This window comes from Rutidosis leptorrhynchoides, chromosome 8 (genome assembly GCF_046630445.1).
Source record: "Rutidosis leptorrhynchoides isolate AG116_Rl617_1_P2 chromosome 8, CSIRO_AGI_Rlap_v1, whole genome shotgun sequence".
NCBI lineage: Eukaryota > Viridiplantae > Streptophyta > Magnoliopsida > Asterales > Asteraceae > Rutidosis > Rutidosis leptorrhynchoides.
The window spans coordinates 45698691-45719401 of record NC_092340.1 but is presented as its reverse complement, the minus strand read 5'-3'; the positions used below and the strand labels follow the sequence as shown (position 1 = coordinate 45719401).

The window sequence follows — 20711 nt, the reverse complement described above, 5'->3', positions numbered from 1 at the left end:
TCTCGCTGGTTATTACCGAAGGTTTATCGAAGGATTTTCTCTGATTGCGCGTCCTTTAACCGCGCTGACTCACAAAGGGAAGAAGTTCATTTGGGAACTCGCACACGAATCAGCATTCCAAACTTTGAAGAAGAAGTTAACCACCGCACCTATCCTATCACTTCCTGAAGGCAGTGACGACTTTGTTGTTTATTGTGATGCATCAAAGAGTGGTTTTGGTTGTGTACTGATGCAACGATCAAAGGTTATTGCCTATGCCTCCCGCCAATTGAAGATTCACGAGAGGAACTACACTACTCATGATCTCGAACTTGGAGCCGTTGTCTTTGCGCTCAAATTATGGAGACACTATTTGTATGGAACTAAGAGCACTATCTTCACCGATCACAAGAGTCTCCAGCACATCTTCAATCAGAAGCAACTGAATATGAGACAGTGTCGATGGATCGAGACGCTCAACGACTACGATTGTGAACTCCGTTATCACCCTGGCAAGGCCAATGTTGTAGCTGACGCTTTAAGCCGAAAGGAGAGGATGGCACCTCTTCGTGTTAGGGCTCTGAACATCACCATCCATTCGAACCTCAACAGCCAGATCAGAGTAGCCCAAGATGAGGCTCTCAAGGAGGAGAATATATCTCATGAACATTTGAACATACTTGTCTCTCGATTCGAGGTTAGGGAGTCTGGACTCCGATGTTATGCCGGAAGAATTTGGGTACCTCTCTATGGAGATCTACGGAACCTCATACTTGATGAAGCACACAAATCGAGATATTCGATTCACCCCAGTGCGGGCAAGATGTACCACGACCTTAAAGAACAGTATTGGTGGCCGAATCTTAAGAAGGACGTTGCGACTTATGTTGGTAAGTGCTTGACTTGCTCAAAGGTTAAAGCCAAGCATCAGAGACCTTCTGGTTTACTCCAACAGCCGGAGATCCCACAATGGAAGTGGGAAAGGATCACAATGGATTTCATTACTAAGCTGCCGAAGACGGTGGGCGGATACGATACTATTTGGGTTATTGTTGACCGCCTTACCAAATCTGCACACTTTCTAGCGATGAAGGAAACAGATACGATGGAAAGACTTGCTCAATTATACATTAAGGAGGTAGTATCTCGTCATGGTGTACCTTTATCGATCATCTCCGATCGCAATCCCCGTTTTGCTTCTAGATTTTGGCGTTCTTTGCAAGAAGCCATGGGAACTCGTCTCGACATGAGTACTGCTTATCATCCTCAGACTGACGGGCAAAGTGAACGAATGATTCAGACCTTGGAGGACATGCTGCGTGCATGTGTCATTGATTTTGGAAAGGCCTGAGAAAGGCATTTGCCACTCGCCGAATTCTCGTACAACAACAGTTACCACTCAAGCATTAATGCTGCACCTTTTGAAGCATTGTATGGCCGCAAGTGCCGATCTCCTATTTGTTGGGCCAAAGTAGGCGAAAAGCAAATCACCGGACCCGAGGTAGTCCACGAAACGACGCAGAAGATTGCTCAGATACAAGCGAGACTTAAGACTGCCCGCGATCGTCAAAAGAGTTATGCTGATCTTAAACGTAAAGACTTTGAATACAACGTTGGTGATTGCGTAATGTTGAAGGTTGCACCTTGGAAAGGTGTGATCTGTTTTGGAAAACGTGGAAAGTTAAACCCACGATACATTGGTCCTTTTGAAATCTTGGAACGTGTTGGACCCGTTGCATACCGTTTAGATCTACCAGCACAATTGAGCTCAGTTCATCCTACCTTTCACGTGTCAAACTTGAAGAAGTGTCTTGCTACACCAGAACTTATCATACCACTGGAAGAACTTACAATTGATGACAAACTCCACTTTGTGGAGGAACCTGTTGAAATTATGGATCGTGAGATCAAAACTTTGAAACGCAATAAGATTCTGATCGTCCGAGTGCGATGGAATGCCAAACGAGGACCTGAGTTTACTTGGGAGCGAGAGGATCAAATGATGCGAAAGTATCCTCACTTTTTCCCGACTCCTCCATCTGCCTCAGCTTAAATTTCGGGACGAAATTTTCTTTAACAGGTGGGTAATGTAACGACCCTGGAATTTCCAACATCTATTTATTAATAATTATTATTATTAATACGTATGATTAAACGAATGTATGTCATCACATTTACATGTTACCATGATTGCCCGTACTTGACTTTTAATTGCCCGAAACGTCTTTGTGACACACGAAACTTCACGAATAATATTTTCAAGTATTATTTACATTCATGATTAGTTTTATTAATCATTTTAATTAACTAAGGTTTTTAGTTAATTACATGGGCTTTAATTGGATTTATTTGTTAATTAAGTGAACTTGGGCTTTATTAGTGTTATGGACTTATGACTTTGGGCTTATAGGCGCACCCTACATTATTAGTGGACTTAGTTAGCCCACTCTTCCACTTGTAAGTATTACTTGAAACATTAACTAGTTAGTTGAAAGAATTGGAATCTAGTTCACTCATAATCCCCATGCATAACCATTCTTTATCCAACTTTTTCAAGCTTTACATACAAGTAACCATAAGACTTCTCCTTCCCTCCTTTTTGCTGCAGAAAGTCGTGGCCTTTAGGCCATTAGATGGGCATTTTAGTTTCATTTTTCATTACTACTTGCTCACTTGTTACTCTCTCAAAAACACACACTTGATTCCTCTCAAACTTGCTTCATTCTCTCTCACTTTTTCTCTAGTTCTTGTAAGTAATCTTGAAGACTTTTTCTTTTCTTCTTTTCTTCTTAAAACCGAATTTATACAACCCATAATCATCATCATACTTTGTTTGTTTTAATCTTTGTTTACTTGTGTTGATTACTAGTAGTTGTTAGTTATTTACTTACTTGATTTCAAGAAACAAACTTGCTAGTTTCTTTCTTCTTTTATCTTGTATTTATCAAGAACACTCAAGAACGTAACTTACTAGTTATGATTCTACATATACTTTCTTAAAAGATTGCAAGTTCATGTGTTGATTAAACTCATACTTGAAGTTCATGAAGTAAACTTTAAAGTTTACTTTCTAAAGATCAAACTTTGGTTTGAATCTTTAAAGTATGAACATCCATGAACAAATTACTTGTTTACTTAGTTTACTACTTCATTCTTGCACTTTAATTTCATGATTTATGTTCACGTTGGTCAAATGTTACAAGTTAACTTTGATCTCATTAATCTTGAACTTAAAGTTAACTCTAAAGTTCAAGAACATATAAAGGAAACTTTTTAATTATAACTTTGTATACTTATGCTTGATCTAGACTTTTGAGTCTTGGATCTTCAAGATCTAACTAAGAACTATGTTCTACATTTTAAGATCTTGATTTCATAAGTTCATTTTCAAGTTTGTAACTTATTATTAGTCTTATAGTTCATGTAAGTGTCAAACCTAAGACTTTGATGTAACTTTGGTTCATCAAACTACATGCAACTCTTAAGTGAGTTGTGCTTCATGTCTTAGACTTGCACTAGGGTTATGATGGTCAAGACTTGGTTAAGATGATGTAGATACATCAATGAGTTGTACACTTGAAGCTATATGCATCAAGGATAAGAACCATGATAAACATCAAGCACCAAGACCACCGGAACTCACTTAAACTTACTGTTTCTGTCCAAAACCTACTGACCTGCTGTTTCTGTAATAGACCAGTTGACCTGAGCTACTGAGACCATGATTTTTAGATAGAACTTTTTGAGTAGATAACTTTTCATATAAGACTCGTATTAATCCGAGTTACGGTTTAGAATCTACGGCCCTCCGAGCGTCACTATGTCCATTTACTTTTCTGTTTTCTGTTTACAGTTTCTGTTTTTCTGGTTTCTGTAAATGACCATTAAACCTGAGCTACTGTAACCTTGATTTTCAGATAGCTCAGTTCGTGTAGATAACTTTTCATTTAAGACTCATCTTCATCCGAGTTATGGTTTAGGATTTATGGCCCTCCGATCTTCACTAGGTCCTTTTAACGTTGTGCAAAAATTTCTGACCTACTCGCACTTAGACCGTCGCCACGGTCAAACGAAGACGAGTTTGCTTCTGGAATTTTTAGCACACTTAAGGGACTCATAGACGGAGCCATGGCCACTGGTCTCACCTTAATTCAGTAAGGGTAGAGGCCGTGGTGACTGACTGAATCAGCCTTTGTTTTAAACTACTTTCATGAACGAAACCTACTTTACCCCTTTTGTTAGATGATGAATGATGATGACCCTTAAGAACTTATTTACATACTTTTAAACCTATTAAGATGATTTACTGACTTAGTACTATTTACCTTAGGTTGAGGACCTTCGGACCGATTACTTGCACACCTTTTCCGAACCGACTTTACGACTACATTATCATTGTGAGTTATAGCATTCCCTTTTTACTTTAACTTATTTTGGGAACTGAGAATACATGCGGATTTTATGTTTTACATACTAGGCACGAGTACTTAAACTTATATATGTGTGGGTTATATAACGGCAGAAACATTCCCTTTAGCTCGGTAACGTTTAATCATTGGTTTTTGAACCATGAACACGAATCTTAGATATGGATCCATAGGGTTTGACATCCCCACTCGGGCTAGTAGCGCTAGCATTTAACGAGTGTTTAATACTTCATATACATACGCACTTGCCAAGTGTACTTTCAGGGGGTATAAACGTTAAGTTAGTTACCAAGTGCCCACGGTTAACATATACTTTATCATACTGTTTTGAAACGCTCTTTGTAGCACTGAAATCTCGTGGCCTACCTTACTTACTGTTATACTTAAACTATAGCTCACCAACCTTTGTGTTGACGTTTTTAAGCATGTTTTTCTCAGGTGCTTGAGGTTAGCTTCCGCTGTGTACTAGTCGTGCTGTAGACACCCGCTGCTTAGAGTTGCTATCGCATGAACTACTTTATTTTGCATTCAAACATTCGTACTTTTGAACTATGACTTGTAACGACCATTGTGGTCACATACACTTATTATTTGCTTCTACTTAGTGGAGCATGTTTTTGAAATGTAAAACATTTGATGTCGGTTATGACATCACCTTTTTATCGTGAATGCAACTTCTTTTGTTACATCACATAGTACTTAACCTTGTAATGATCCTGTTGTTGATGATTCGTACACGATGGTTTTGTACGGGGCATCACATTGACCTTCGCACATGTCAAACATTTGCTTACATAAGTAGCAATTTCTGTCTTCATATTAGGCCACCAATAGAACTTCTTAAAACGTGGTACATTTTTCCGTTTCCTGGGTGAATTGAGTACCTCGTTTTGTGTGCTTCATCTAGTACTAGTTGTCTTAGGTTACCATGTCTTGGTACCCATATCCTACCAGCAAAATACAGGGTTCCATCGGCTTTTACTTCAAGTTATTTTTCTAACCCTTTGCTCATTTCGCCTTTTTCGGTTTCTACTTTTAAAGCCTCTAACCGTGCTGCTTGAATTTGCTTTGTGAGATCAGTACGAATTGTAATGTTCAAAGCTCGGACCCTAAGAGGTTTTACTCTCTCTTTCCGACTTAGGGCGTCAGCTACAACATTAGCCTTTCCGGGGTGGTAACGGATTTCACAATCGTAATCGTTCAATAACTCTACCCAGCGACGTTGCCTCATATTGAGTTGTTTTTGATCAAAAATATGCTGAAGACTCTTATGGTCGGTGTACACTGTACACTTGGTTCCATATAGATAGTGTCTCCATATTTTGAGTGCAAAAACTACTGCTCCAAGTTCCAAACGTGCAACGTATAGTTCCTTTCGTGAATTTTTAGTTGTCGTGAAGCTTATGCGATAACTTTTGTGCGTTGCATTAATACACATCCTAAACCTTGGCGCGAAGCGTCACAATAGATCACGAAATCATCATTTCCTTCTGGTAATGACAAAATGGGTGCAGACGTTAACTTCTTCTTTAATAACTGGAATGAGGATTCCTGTTCCGTGGACCAATCATACTTCTTTCCCTTTTGAGTCAATGCAGTTAAGGGTTTGGCGATTTTAGAGAAATCGTGAATGAATCTTCGTTAGTAACCTGCAAGACCTAAGAATTGGCAGATTTGTGTTGGAGTCTTCGGTGTTTCCCATTTACTAATGGCTTCGATCTTGGTAGGGTCAACTTTAATTCCATGTTTACTGACAACATGGCCCAAAAACTGTACTTCTTGTAACCATAAATCACATTTTGAAAATTTTGCGTACAATTCTTCTTTCTTGAGTACCTCTAGTACCAGTCTTAAGTGTTGCTCATGTTCTTCCTTGTTTTTCGAGTAAATCAATATGTCGTCGATAAAAACAATGACAAATTTGTTTAAATACGGTCTACAGATGCGATTCATTAGATCCATGAATACTGCTGGAGCATTAGTCAATCCAAAAGGCATGACTAGAAACTCATAGTGACCGTAACGGGTTCTGAACGCGGTTTTAGGAACATCTTCTTCCTTCACTCTCAGCTGATGATATCCGGAGCGTAGATCAATCTTAGAATAAACACTTGATCCTTGCAATTGATCAAACAAATCATTAATCCTCGGTAATGGGTACCGATTCTTGATCGTTAATTTGTTTAATTATCGGTAATCTATGCACATTCTCATAGATCCATCCTTCTTCTTGACGAACAGAATAGGAGCACCCCAAGGTGAAAAACTGGGACGAATAAATCCACGGTCTGATAATTCTTGCAACTGGTTTTGTAATTCTTGCATTTCTAAAGGTGCAAGTCTATATGGGGATAGGGCTACAGGTGCGGCTCCTGGTACGAGATCAATCTGGAATTCTACACATCTGTGTGGAGGTAGCCCCGGTAATTATTCTGGAAATACTCCGGGATATTCTCTTACAACCGACATGTCATCAATGCTTCTCTCTTCAGTATCGATCTTCTTTACGTGTGCCAGAATAGCATAACAACCTTTTCTTATAAGTTTCTGGACCTTCATACAGTTGATAAGGTTCAGCTTCGAGTTGCTCTTCTCCCCATAAATCATTAATGACGTTTCATCCTTACGAGGGATACGGATTGCTTTCTCAGCGCAAACAACTTACGCTCTTGTTTTGGACATCCAGTCCATGCCAACGATTACGTCAAAACTTCCTAATTCTACGGGTATCAAATTGATTTTGAAGGTTTCACCAGCGAGATTTATTTCGCAACCATGGAAAATTTTATCGGCTTTTATCAGTTTACCATTAGCTAATTCAATAGTATATTTATCGTCTAGAGGCAATGATGCACATTTTAGTTTAGAACTAAAGTCTTTACACATATAACTTCTATCAGCACCTGTATCAAACATAATAGAAGCTAGTTGATTATTAACGGTGAACGTACCCGTGACAAGATTAGGATACTCACGTGCTTCACTAGCACTAACATTAAATGCCCTCTCACATGTGGGTTCTTTGTTCTTCTCCTTATCAGGGCATTGATTTATAAAGTGACCAGACTTCCCGCATCCAAAACATTTCTTGACATCGGTCGGTTTTGTCTTTACTTCAGAAATGGTGGCATAACAATCTTTCGCCACATGTCCTTTCTTGTTGCACTTATCACAGACCACTTGGCAATAACCTGCATAATGTGTGTAACATCTTTTGCAGAACGGATGGGGTCCCTTATAGTTTGGACTAGCAGTTGCCCCATCTTGTTTACGTTTAAAAGTTTCTCGCTTCTTCAGGTGAGTACTTTTGCCCTTATAGTCTTCCCATTTCCTCTTTCCTTCAGTTGTCTTGACTTCGGTAATTGGTGCCTTAATCGAACTCTCCGTGATCTGGTCCATGAGTTGGTGTGCCATTGTCATGGCTTCCTGCATCGTATTCAGTTTGGATGATGTAACATTTCCTTTGACATTGATTGACAAACCGTCAATATACATCTCTATCTTTCATTTCTCGTTTGGCATTAATTCGGGACACAACAAGGCTAGTTCCATGAAACGCTTTTCATAGTTATTGATATTCGCACCGAAAACCTTTAGATTACGTAATTCAGATTCCATTTTTCTGATCTCGTTTCTGGGACAGTACTCCTCGATTAGCATCTTTTTCAGTTCTTCCCAAGAGATATCATATGCCGTATCTACTCCTTCTGCTTTAGCATAATTGTTCCACCAAGTAAGTGCACCGTCTTGCAATGTGCACGAAGAATACTTTGACTTGTCTCCGTCCGCACAACTGATTTTGAAAACGAACTCCATCTTTTCGAACCATCGGGTTAGACCGACTGGTCCCTCAGTCCCACTAAACGTCTGTGATTTGCATCCGTGAAAAGTTTTGTATGAGCATCTGTTTCGTGAGTTTGTGTTCACGGTTGCTGCTTTGGCTGCTGCTTCAGTTGCTGCTTTTGCTGCCTCCGCTGCAGAAATTCTTTCATTCACACGTTTCTCGACTAGTTCCTCAAACTCAGCATCCGACATTTGAGACATGTTTCTTCAATAAACATATAAGATAATTTAATCACGTAGAATATTATAAATGTAGCGAGTAATTAATGGTACATATAGGCATATTAATAATATGAACTAATTATTATAAAAGCCTTTTCTTCTTATTAGCATTTTATAATTATTTCTTAGGGTATTACCTACCTGTTAAAGTTCGTACTTAATAGCTTAATACAACAATTAACTACTACCGTTCAAATAATATTCTATTATGAAAAACTAATGCATTATCGTACAACGATACAATATCACTTATTCATATAAGTTTATTTTACATAAAACATATGTAAGATAAAGTAAAGCACACTAATTAATATTATACACTGCGTGAAGTGATGTCGTAGCGGAAATGGTTTTTTTTAAAAGCGGCGAGGCTTCTTGTTATCAGGTACTGGAATATCGCTTATTCGAGCGGTAGGTTTATATTTTTGTTGGGGTTCTGAGGTACTTAATACCTCAATAGAGTTGGTAAGAGAAGGGTGACTAGGGGTAGCAATATTAGGAGTAACAATTGCTTTATTAATTTTTGGATTTGGCAATTTTGGGTTGGTGACTACAGGTTCATTTTCTTTGTTAACTTCTTTTTCTGTAATCTCCTTTACTTCCTCCTCCTCCTCACTGATCTCACCTAATGAACTGTCTGAGTCATGTGTAGGAGAATATGTACCGGTGGTCATGAATCGATATCTGCCAGGCGTAATCGGCACAACCCGCCCGTCGGCGGTGTATCTGGCCAAATGTCCATGTTCGTTTAGAAATGGATGATCCTCGTTTATTCCAGGGATCACGGTACCATCGAAACGATATTGTGGCTCCAGAAAACTAGGGATGGGTGGAGTTGGGACCTCCTCTGGGTTTACCTGGAGTTGAGATTCCCCGGTTAACACAATTTCTTCTTTAATAGGTATTGGAACGTCCTTTTTAGTTGTGGAGAGAATGGATTCAGTGTCCGATTCTGAGTCGTACAAAATGAAAGGATTATAAGAAGTCATCTATCACATAATTGAAACAACAATTACGTTAGCATATAAATATATCATATATAGTGTTTTTGACAAGATGATAAGCAGAAATTGGTAAAAACAGATATGGTCATAGTCCAGACTCACTAATGCTTCCTAACAATTACCAGTTAAACACATTAATACAAATTCTGGTTCCCTATAACCTCAAACTCTGATACCAACTGTAACGACCCGTCAAAATCGCTATTGACGCGACACGTTAATCATTGATTCCACGGTGAGGTTTTGACCTCTATATGATACGTTTTGATAAAATATTGCATTCATTAAAATAAGTGACTTTCTAAACATAGAAAGTTATAAACATGTAGGTGAGTGCTTAGGTATAAGCAAATCCCCAAAATACATAAGTTTTTATCATACAGTTTGACATCATAGTCAAATTATTTATTACACAACGCAGTTTTATTTCGAATGCAATAAACTTTATACAAAGCATGAGAGATTCCATGCAGGCAACAAACACATCACAGCGGAAGCAGTCTAAGGACCTAAGAATAAAACATGCTAAAAAGTCAACACAAATGTTGGTGAGTTATAGGTTTAATTGCTCGAGTCATAAATATATATAAAGATAGACCACAAGATTTCATCAAAAGTTTATCAATAGATTCTACGTAACAGAGCACCCTGGTAACTAAACTTAACGCTATAATGATAATTACCCTATTCATTTTAATACACGCAAACCAACGTGTCATAAACTCAAATAACATACGTCCGTTAAAAGCTAGCGCTCTAGCTCGGACGGGGATGTCAAGCCCTATGGATCCATATACAATTATTCGCGCCCACCAGTCCATATCCTATGTACTGGCAGCTACTAGTTACCAAAGCTAAGGGATTTTCGGTTTAACTCAGTGTAGAATTTAGTATGTACTTGTGTCTTATTGCGTTTAAAATAAATTGCATGTATTCTCAGCCCAAAAATATTTAAAGTATTTAAAAAGGGAGACTATAAACTCACGGTTCAATATTGAGATTCAATATTGTAGACAAATTGCGTAGACGTAATGATGGTAGACGACTGTATGGTTGGCCTTGGATTCAAGAACAATACCCCGAACAATACCCAATATTTCCTTAGTTTAAAACAGTATGAAACCCTAATTAAAAACACCCGCGTATATACCTTATTATTATTAAACTTAAATTATAAATTATAATTTATAAATATCATTATAGAACAGAAGAAAGAAAAGAAAATGGTGTGTTGAGTCGAGCAGAAAACTGGCGTATTTGTAGTACTTTTTCATTTCCTGTAGCCCATGCGATCGCATGGGTTTGTAGTGTATTTGCCATGCGATCGCATGGCCGCCTGATCCGCTTTTGTTTGCTAGTTCGTCGACATAATATTTAATGTAGCAATAGTGTTTACTGTAGCAAATAGTGTTTACTGTAGCAAAGTCGTTTTCACTGTAGCAAATAGTGTTTTACTGTAGCAAAGTGATTTTTTATAATTATCACAAGTTATGACGTTCGTGAATCGTCGAAAAAAATCGAAAGGTACATGAATGTGTAAACTAGTTCAAAAAGTTTTAAGACTCAACATAATAGGTTCGCTTATCGTGTCGGACATATTTATCATGTAATTAATTTATTAATATGAAATTTTCTGGGTCATCACACACACAGTCAATGTAGTAAAGCAAAGGCAAGAACAATATATGAAATGAATACCATTCTAGATATTCATTATGCAAGGATATGGGATTATGTAGAGGCAATGACTAATACCAACCCATGAAGTACTGTAGAAGTTAATGTTCAAACTCAAGAGGATGGAAGTATAACATTTAGGAGATTTTATGTTTGTTTCAAAGCATGCAAGGAAGGTTGGATATGTGGTTGTAGTAAGGTAATTGGTCTTGATGGTTGTTTCTTAAAGGGTATTAGGGCAACAAAAAAATCTCGTACATGGGTTTGTTACGGTCCACGAGATCCAGCTTCCTACTACATCACCACACGAGCAACGACTAATAGCTTCACCATTACTATAAGACATTTCAGACGATTAGGGTTCTTAAAAACCTTCAAATTTCGACTAATTATGGTTACCTACACTCAATTTTGGAAAATTAGGGTTACAATTTGCATATAGCGTTTTACAATTGGGGAAATTAGGGTTCTGTTCCTACCATCGACATAAAAGAGATGTTTGATGGGTTTAAATACCGCTAGCACAATAAGCGAGTGACGTGGAAAACACGAGTGTCGTGGAATGCCACAATGACATTTAACGATGAAAGTTAACGACGCCCCTTTATTTGATTAATTTTTGAAAAATGACTCCTTTTTCATAGTGAGATGAAATAGATTACCAAAATAGAAAAAGCTTGTATAATATGTTACTTTTTATGGAATTTGCCCCTATTAATATATAATATAATGTATAATTATTATATATTATATTATATTATGAAATTTATTTTTTTGACAAAGGTGCAGATCGGAAGAAATCCCAAATTGGATGCATGTAATAGTTGCGTCTAAGGCAACGAGTACCACTAAACTTTCTCGTTGGTTTTAAAAAATATTCAATAAATGAAAGACTCGTTTCGGCTCACAAGATTATTCGAGCTCAAATGCTTGAGCTCAAACTCGTTTACTAAACGATCTCCAAAATATGTTGAGGCTCGAGATTGAATTCGTTTATGCTTGGAACAAATAGAGTTGTTAATGAAATGAGTTGGAGCAGTTCGGTTCATTTACACTCTAGCTAAACTCTAGAGTCTAGAATTAACCTAAGATACTTGTCATAAAATTGTGAAATTTACATCTTAAGCATATACAAATGCTAATTAGAGTGGTCTTTTATTTTTTCTTTCAAATTTAACATGGAGTTAACTAGTTTGTGATCAACGCCAGGGTTCAATATATCATACGCGACATGACCATCCATAAATTAGTCAAGCTCGGCTATGGCCGGACTATCTGCACCTCAATCAGACGGAAGTTTCTTGTGAACATGCCATACTCGTACATTTTAAAATAGATAGTCAACCAGTGCACATCAATTATAATATGCTAAAGGACAAAGGAAAAAAATAAGTAGAAGCACAAAAAATCCAGCTAACAACAAGACATATTCATTGCTATTACTTTGTATTCTCCAAATCCAAAATTTGTGTTCATGTTAAACTATGTAATTCTCACCACATTTCCTCTTTATTTGTCCACATTATCTCACAATCATTTGAATATATGATCCTCGTCTAAACGTCTCGAAAATCACACAAATAGTTACCTATGATATGGCTATTATAGGTAATCGTTCGTGGCTAATCTTTTACATTACTGTCGTGACGACGTTACTCGTATTGGTCACTGCTGATAACATTTTTCTAGAGTGGCAAGTAAATATTGATACTACAATCAAACCTATCGCAGTTGATCAACCGGTATGACAAGTTTGCTGTCTCTTTTGTATTTTATATGGGGAGTGATCCGTACACCACTAAAAGTTTATCCGTAAAGCCTAAAACTGCGTTAAAGGGTTGTACATTACAGCATTATGATGAATGTTTAGTGATGTATGGTTAATTTTTGATGGTGTACGGATTATTAGCCATTTTATATATGTTTTATTTTTCTTTTATTCATAGGTTATAACAATCAATGGGATGTTTCCTGGACCTCTTATTAATGCAACCACCAATGATGCTATACATGTTAATGTATTCAATAACATGGATGAACCTCTATTGATCACCTGGTCAGTTTCTTTCATATTCAAATGTGACAATTTTAAATGATCAAAAATACAATGAGTTAAAAGTATAATAATGCGCCATATAGGCTCATGAATGCATTTGGGTCAACCTATCATGATAAAATGGGCTGTGACAAAATTTCAGGAATGGCATACAACAAAGGCTGAACTCATGGCAAGATGGAGTATCGGGTACTAACTGCCCGATCCAACCCGGTTCTAATTGGACTTATGTCTTTATTGTTAAAGATCAAATTGGCACTTTTTCTTACTTTCCTTCCATCAACTTCCACAAAGCTGGAGGTGCTTTTGGCCCGATTCGAGTCAACAATCGGGTCGTTATCCCGATCCCATTTCCTAAACCATATGGCCAATTTGATCTTCTTATTGGAGATTGGTTCGATACGAGCTTTAAGGTAAAACATAACCAACATTCATTATTATACTTTGATCTAGACCCTCAATATTTTTAAAATTTTAAAGGATTTTGCTACAGACAGCCCTAAGGGTCATCGTTAGCGCGCATAGAGGTTTTGTACAACACCTTAAAGTCAACATATAAACGCTACGTACAACACCTTTATGCATGTTAACAACAGTCCTAAGGGCTGTCATTAGCAAAATCCTATTTTATAATATGCTGCAATTCGCATATACAACATATTATGCAGCACAAGTTTATAAAAAAATACGGTAGTTAATTTTTTTTATTGGTAATTTTTATTAATTAGGATGTTCGGTCTCATTTGAGCAAATCGGAGCTTGACCTACTTCCAAATGCAATGCTCATGAATGGACACAGTCGTTACCCGCAAACAAATCAAACCATTGTTGTCGAACAAGGTAACTTATCAAATCTTGCACAAGTATGTTAAAATGTAACTTTGGGTCCAATCACTAACTTTTGTGATCATATAGGTGAAACGTATTTAATAAGGATATCGAACGTTGGAACAGAATGGAGTATCAACTTCAGGATTCAAAATCATCAAATGCTACTAGTTGAGACCGAGGGCTCATATACGAACCAAATAATGATAGATTCGCTCGATATACACGTGGGTCAATCTTACTCGGTTTTGTTAACAAGTAACCAAGAAGAGGCTGACTATTACATAGTAGCAAGCCCAAAAATGGTTAATGCACCCGAATCTAGCAACCTTGTTGGTGTCGGAGTGTTACATTATGATGATTCTACTAAACCTATTCATGGCCCATTACCATCTGGGCCCGACCCATTCGACCTTTCCTTCTCAGTAAATCAAGCCAAGTCAATCAGGTATAATCAATTACCCGAAAACATTCTCTGACCGAATATATTTCATAATAATGCTATGCCATCATAAACTAACATAAAATGGCTGTAACTGTAGGTGGAACTTGACTGCAGGGGCAGCAAGGCCAAACCCACAAGGAACATTTAACGTGTCGAATGTCACGTTATCTCAAACGTTTATTCTTCAAGGGTCGTTATCAAACATTAGCCGTTCTGCTCGGTATTCAATAAATAATGTGTCGTATAGCATTCCAAATACAGCTTTGAAATTAGCTGATTACTATAACAATGGCACGGGTACTTACCAACTTGATGCATACTCTACCAATTCATCCAACCCCATTGCTATTGATGGTACATTTGTCGTTTCCGGTACTCATAACGGATGGCTTGAAATCGTGTTCGAGAACAATTTGCCAGTTATCGATACCTGGCATTTGGATGGTTTTGGGTTTTATGTTGTAGGGTAAGGATATTTTTCTTCTTATTATTTTTTTTTATTTATAAAACAAAGTCATCTCTGCCTCTACTCGAGGTCAGAGATATTGCTTTCAGAAGGACTTCCGGCCAATTAAGGATATTAATTTGTAAGTATTCATGTGTTAGACGATAATATGTATTCAAAATTATGGTTCGTAGGTTTGGCGTTGGAGATTGGGCCCCTGAAATGCGGTCAAGTTACAATCTCTATGATCCGGTTGTCCGTTCAACAGTTCAGGTGATCATACTAGGAAACATGCTTTTTTTTCGTGTTCGTAGAGGAAACCTCCCTGGGTCACCACTAGCGAGTAAAACCCCTGGGTGACGAGCTCCCCAAGCGACGAGACCTGTAACCGGGTGATTTGTGCACATTGTCCGTTACCAAAAATTGAACCTGGGTCTCCTGCTATACTAAGAACTCTGTGGCCACTTGGTCTATGCCCAAGTGGTTAAAACATGTTACTAGTACTAAGAGCATCAGTATTGCATATATAACTCTATATAGTTTGATGGAATGCTTGTTATATAAGTATAATAATAAATAAATCAATAGTATAAATGAAATTATGATAGGTTTATCCTGGAGCATGGACCGCAGTTTATGTATACCTAGACAACCCGGGTATGTGGAACTTACGATCACAAGTACTGAAGCATTGGTACTTAGGTCAAGAGCTTTATATTCGGGTCTATGATCCTGACCCGAATCCTGCTAAAGAACGACAACCGCCATCCAACCTTCTCTATTGTGGTATGTATTCGGTGTCCTAATTTTATTTTTTGTTTAAATGCTTGTGATTTTAGATTTATGATTATATACTTTCGGGCGTTTAGGATCTGTTATTCCTCCATCCCCTCCACCTGCGCCAAAGCCGTCTCATGCAACAATGTTATCGATAAAATGGTAACTGTCTAGTTTATATATGAATTTTATGATTGAATTTTGCTTTGATTTTTTGTCTAATATATATATTTTCTCTTGGCTGCAGGTTTTATATTATCCTGATCTTCACAACTGTACTCCTTTAAGTACATATGACTATCAATGGATTTGAACCTTGAGGTTTAAAAATATATGGGTGAGATTAAATCATGTAAAATCTATCTTTTGTTTTTCATATTTTTAACAGAAAATTTTAAGTTAGTAATTAGATCATACTGTAATTCTTTGAGGAATATGTAATATAATTCTTTGAGGTTAATAAATTTATGGGTTGGGTTATAATATACGATGACAAGCCATATATATCCAAACATAATCCCTAAAACTGGGCGTTAATCTGTTAATTAAATTAACTTTAGCCAGATTAAACATCGTGGTTTGTTATGCATGATCAATCTTTTTGAAGATGTATGATTGTGACACTATACATGACACTAAGAAATCACATGACTTGCACGTGATATTGAATCACGTTATGGGTACTTATGCACACATTATGTCACTAACTTAACATGGGATGAATTAATGTTCAATTCTTAATGTAATTTTTTTTTCCCTTACAAAGATCAACTATAAAGATGCAAACTAAATTACCTATAAATTTTCAATATAAGTTTCAAATAGGAAAACTTATTAGCAAACTAGTTAAATAATCATTTCAACTATACAGTTAGTGCTCATTATATGCATTTTATAATAAATGTCTTAACAAACTATTTAGTTCAATAATATTTCGTATTCGTATATATATAATACGAAAATGTCCAGTAATATTGCATAGAAAATATTACCAAAGTAACTAAAATGATGATCAAAGATTCAAATAACTAAAATATATATATGGGTGATTCATATATCCACCATATTTTATCATGAATTCTTCAAAATTATACATAATAGTACGTCGATCTCTACAATACAAGTCTTCAATTAATAATATGTATGAATTTTCAAAAAAATATCGTGGATGTATCATAGCCAAAATATATACATCTTTTGCTAGCTGTTTGTAAATTTTAAACTTTGTGTATTAATTTATTATTGACCGGATTATTTGAAACCAAATTATATATATATATATATATATATATATATATATATATTTAACTGACAGTTTCTAGAACTGTACTGATATACATTAATGTGTTGTAGAAGTAATGTGTTGTAGAAGATGATTAATGTTAATATTTACATGGCGGTCATTAAAAAAGTAACCTTTTACAATGTACAACCATTAAAATTAATATACAACATTGAAAATTAATATACAGTTGCATATATATACTACGTATATTTAGGAGGAACACCCCTTTTGACTTTTTTAATTAGGATGGTAATGACACCAATACCTTGCCAACCACTCTTCACACACTTAAAAAACACGTAAACACATAAGAGAGGAACAAGAAAAGAATGCCACTTTTTACAAGTAAATAAAAATAAATAATCTCAAGTATATATTATACATCAAATAATTCTTGATCAAATAATTCAAAGAATTTATATCCATTGTTATAAAAAATAAAAATTTTTATGGGTATGATGAACAATTTCACATCTTACCTTCACAAGAATAATTGTGTAACTTTTTTAAATACAAATTGTATACAGAAAAATTAAATTAAAATTAAAAATAAATGTATATGACTTTTTGCACCTTTTTTTTTTTTTTTTTTTTTTTTTTTTGAAAGGCAAGGTTAGTTGTTAGTTGTTAGACTCGAACCTGGGTCACTCTCGAATCCATGAAACATGGATACCAATGAAGCAAGGCCTCATTGGCTTGCACCTTTGTTTTAGTAGTGACAATCCACCAATGTTGGGCTGGCAGATAAATGAACGGCTGGTTGTTGTTTGTTTTGATTTGCTGCCATGAACTTGGAACTTGTTTCCCGGTATTCTTCTTGATCGGCGGCAGCCACGGTGGTTTCCTGTGGTGCCGGAAGATTAAGATCCAAATCAAAAAACATGTCATCATTTATCGACTTTTGATTTTTATTATTTTCTTGAACATTGTAAGGAACCAAAGATAAGGTTGTATCGGTGGCCGTAACGGTGGCTGAGGTGGTGGTTGTGTTGCCGTTAACCACCCTATGCCGCCTCATGTGACCGCCTAATGCTTGTCCCGAATTAAATTCCGTACCACATATTGAACATTCATGAACCTTGGAAGGTGACTTTTTTTGGTTTATTTGAATAGATATTGAAGATGAAGAGGAGGAATAATTGTTTTTTCTTGATAGGAATAAATTACTTTCTTCTTGTTCATCTGAATACGCCGGTTTTCGCTTATCAAAATTATTGATTTTTGGTGGTTTGTTGTGGCTAGTTCTATGTCCACCAAGAGCTTGTAACGACGAAAATGTTCGACTACATGTTTTACATTCGTATACATACGTTCCACCCGTTGTTATTGATCCATCATGGATGTATTTTTTGCTAGTAAACTTGTTATGAAGAAAGAATTCATCATTGTTGTTGTTGTTGTTGTTGTTATGGGATAAAGAGCTTTTGGAAAGAAGAATGAGACACGTGGCGGTATATAATTCGTCTTCGGTTGTTGAAGAAGAAGAAGAAGTTGGAGAAGAATTTAAAGTGTTGTAAGAGGAGGAAGAATGAGTTAAATTATTAATAATATTTGTGGGTGGTCTTGGACGTTTTGTACGTTTGCCTTTAATGATAATGGTGGGATCTTTTGGAGTATTATGATGATCATTGATGGTGGTGGCGGCGGTTTGTGGTGAAAGGGATGGATCCATGGGTGGTTGGGTAGCTTAAAAAGTAGTCCAGCCCCACAAAAAGGAAAAAGATGAAAGGAATGGAATTGAAATGTAATGAAGGTAGAAAAAAGAGTAAAAATGGTGGTGGTGAATGTTTATATAGGGTTGTGTAGGTGGGTGGATGAGAGGGATTAGGGTGGATTGAGAGAGAAAAGGAGAGAAAGGGAGAGAATTGAAAGACAATGGTTGAGGGTTTACAAGTTTTAAGAAGAATGTGAGGATATATAGTAAGTATGAATTAGTCCACTAAAATTTGTGCTCTACAAGTGTTAGTTTATAGCAGTTTAAGGGTAAGTTTGGATGATATTTTCTAGGAGGTTATAATAGCTTATATTTGAGTTTAAGATTTTAGTATATTAGATCATAAATATCGCGGCATTAGCAAAGGTATTTGACGTTGGCATTATTGACGCTCCTAACGTGACGTCGGATCCGAGTCTGCGAGGTGTTAGTCAGGGGACTACTGACGAAAATTATTTTAGTCGTTATATATAATTTCAGATGAATCAAAAGTTAACACATATATATCATTAATTTATATTTCTTTTATACCAAAATCTCAATCATATTTTGCCACGTCACTAAATTTTTTTCACTCACGCAAATTTAACACTCACCATTATTTAACTTCATTCCATGACATTACAATTTTACGATTTAAAACCCCTTTTTTCACCAAAAAATCGCATATACTAATTCCATGCCACAATCGGGATTATTTGTGGTCTTACAAGTAATAAGCTTTATTTAGTAGACAATAAAAGGGAAATTAACCTAAATATAGTTTCTTAATAAGTATTACGAGAAAATACAATTTTTAAGAATTTTTATGGACAAATAACCACCACTCGGTATGCACAACATTTATTCGGACTCATTCGGACGTGGTACATGAGATCGTAAAATAAATTTCATTCAACTATACTTTACCTGTTCGAGTCCACACATGACCAAGTCAAAACTGACATATGATGAGTCCGAACAAAATTAGGTTCGACTTGTTGTGATGAATATTATTAATTTCTTAAAAAACGTGACTTCAATCTATATTGTGAAAATAAAACACTTTATTTAGATGTAGGAGGATTAGCTATAGAAGAATGGAGCATAGACAATCTCCCTTTAGAAGAATGGAGTACAAACAATCTCGATCAATGATTTATGTGATTAACATTCTAGATGTATTACACATAAAATGTAGTGGAAGGCCAACCGAGCGATTCTCCTTTGGCCGTTTTGTGAAGTTAAGGATTTGATTGGACGAATCTCACCTCACCGTTAATCATTAAAATCATTGAACAAAATAATTTGAGCCTTTTTTCCAATCCACTTAAAATGTTACTCTAATTTGAGCCTAAATATGTAAAAATATGAGCCTAAATAAAATATAAGAGAGATGTAAAGAGCGAGTGAAGGATCATAGATTCAAGGGGGCGGGCTTGGAAGAAAAGCAAGCAAGCCATTACTTCATCACCACTCTCTTAGTCTCTTGCTAGCCTGTTTACACGGATTCTCCGTTATTATTCTTTTCACATTTTATTATTTTATGTCTTAATGTTTTATTTACTCCGTATTCATTTAATTTTAATCTTATAAATTTTTATTCTTTTGACGATTCATCATTATTTTTCATACAAATTTATTTTATTGTTTTGAAAGGAAAATTGAAAGGAAACGGCATCATAAGTAGGGGTATTAACCATACTCATGATCATTTGTCACGCACGCACGCACGCGCTTTCATGAGAAAACTCGAATAGCATTGCAGGAACCTAATGCTTAAACTATCCTGATGACAGGCGGATCGGGTTTGAATTTTAAATGGATCCGGGAGAAAACACACATCGAGGTCAATCTAGAAGTTCCATACTTCAATTAGATTAATTAAGAGGGTGAGCTAAGCGAGGCTCGAACTCACGACCTTAACCCCAGCTCCAAATATAAGGAATTGAGATACCACTCGACTAGAAGCGTGGTGGTTTCATACTAATTTATTAACACATACAAACTTGAGAAGCCTAGGTAAATCT

At 36.3% G+C, this 20711-nt stretch overlaps 2 protein-coding genes across 2 annotated transcripts; one reads left to right on the top strand and one right to left on the bottom strand.

Moving 5' to 3' along the window:
* Nucleotides 1-12747: 12747 nt before the first annotated feature.
* On the top strand, nucleotides 12748-15732 carry LOC139863357 (monocopper oxidase-like protein SKS1). Its single transcript, XM_071851995.1, has 8 exons — nucleotides 12748-12894; nucleotides 13099-13208; nucleotides 13351-13621; nucleotides 13937-14048; nucleotides 14124-14484; nucleotides 14579-14947; nucleotides 15121-15199; nucleotides 15535-15732. The coding sequence occupies exons 1-8, from the start codon at nucleotides 12748-12750 to the stop codon at nucleotides 15730-15732; spliced, it is 1647 nt and encodes a 548-aa protein (XP_071708096.1).
* Nucleotides 15733-17690: 1958 nt separating this feature from the next.
* On the bottom strand, nucleotides 17691-18660 carry LOC139863356 (zinc finger protein ZAT5-like). The gene has a single exon (XM_071851994.1). The coding sequence runs from the start codon at nucleotides 18658-18660 to the stop codon at nucleotides 17698-17700; it is 963 nt and encodes a 320-aa protein (XP_071708095.1). The 3' UTR covers nucleotides 17691-17697.
* Nucleotides 18661-20711: the final 2051 nt, after the last annotated feature.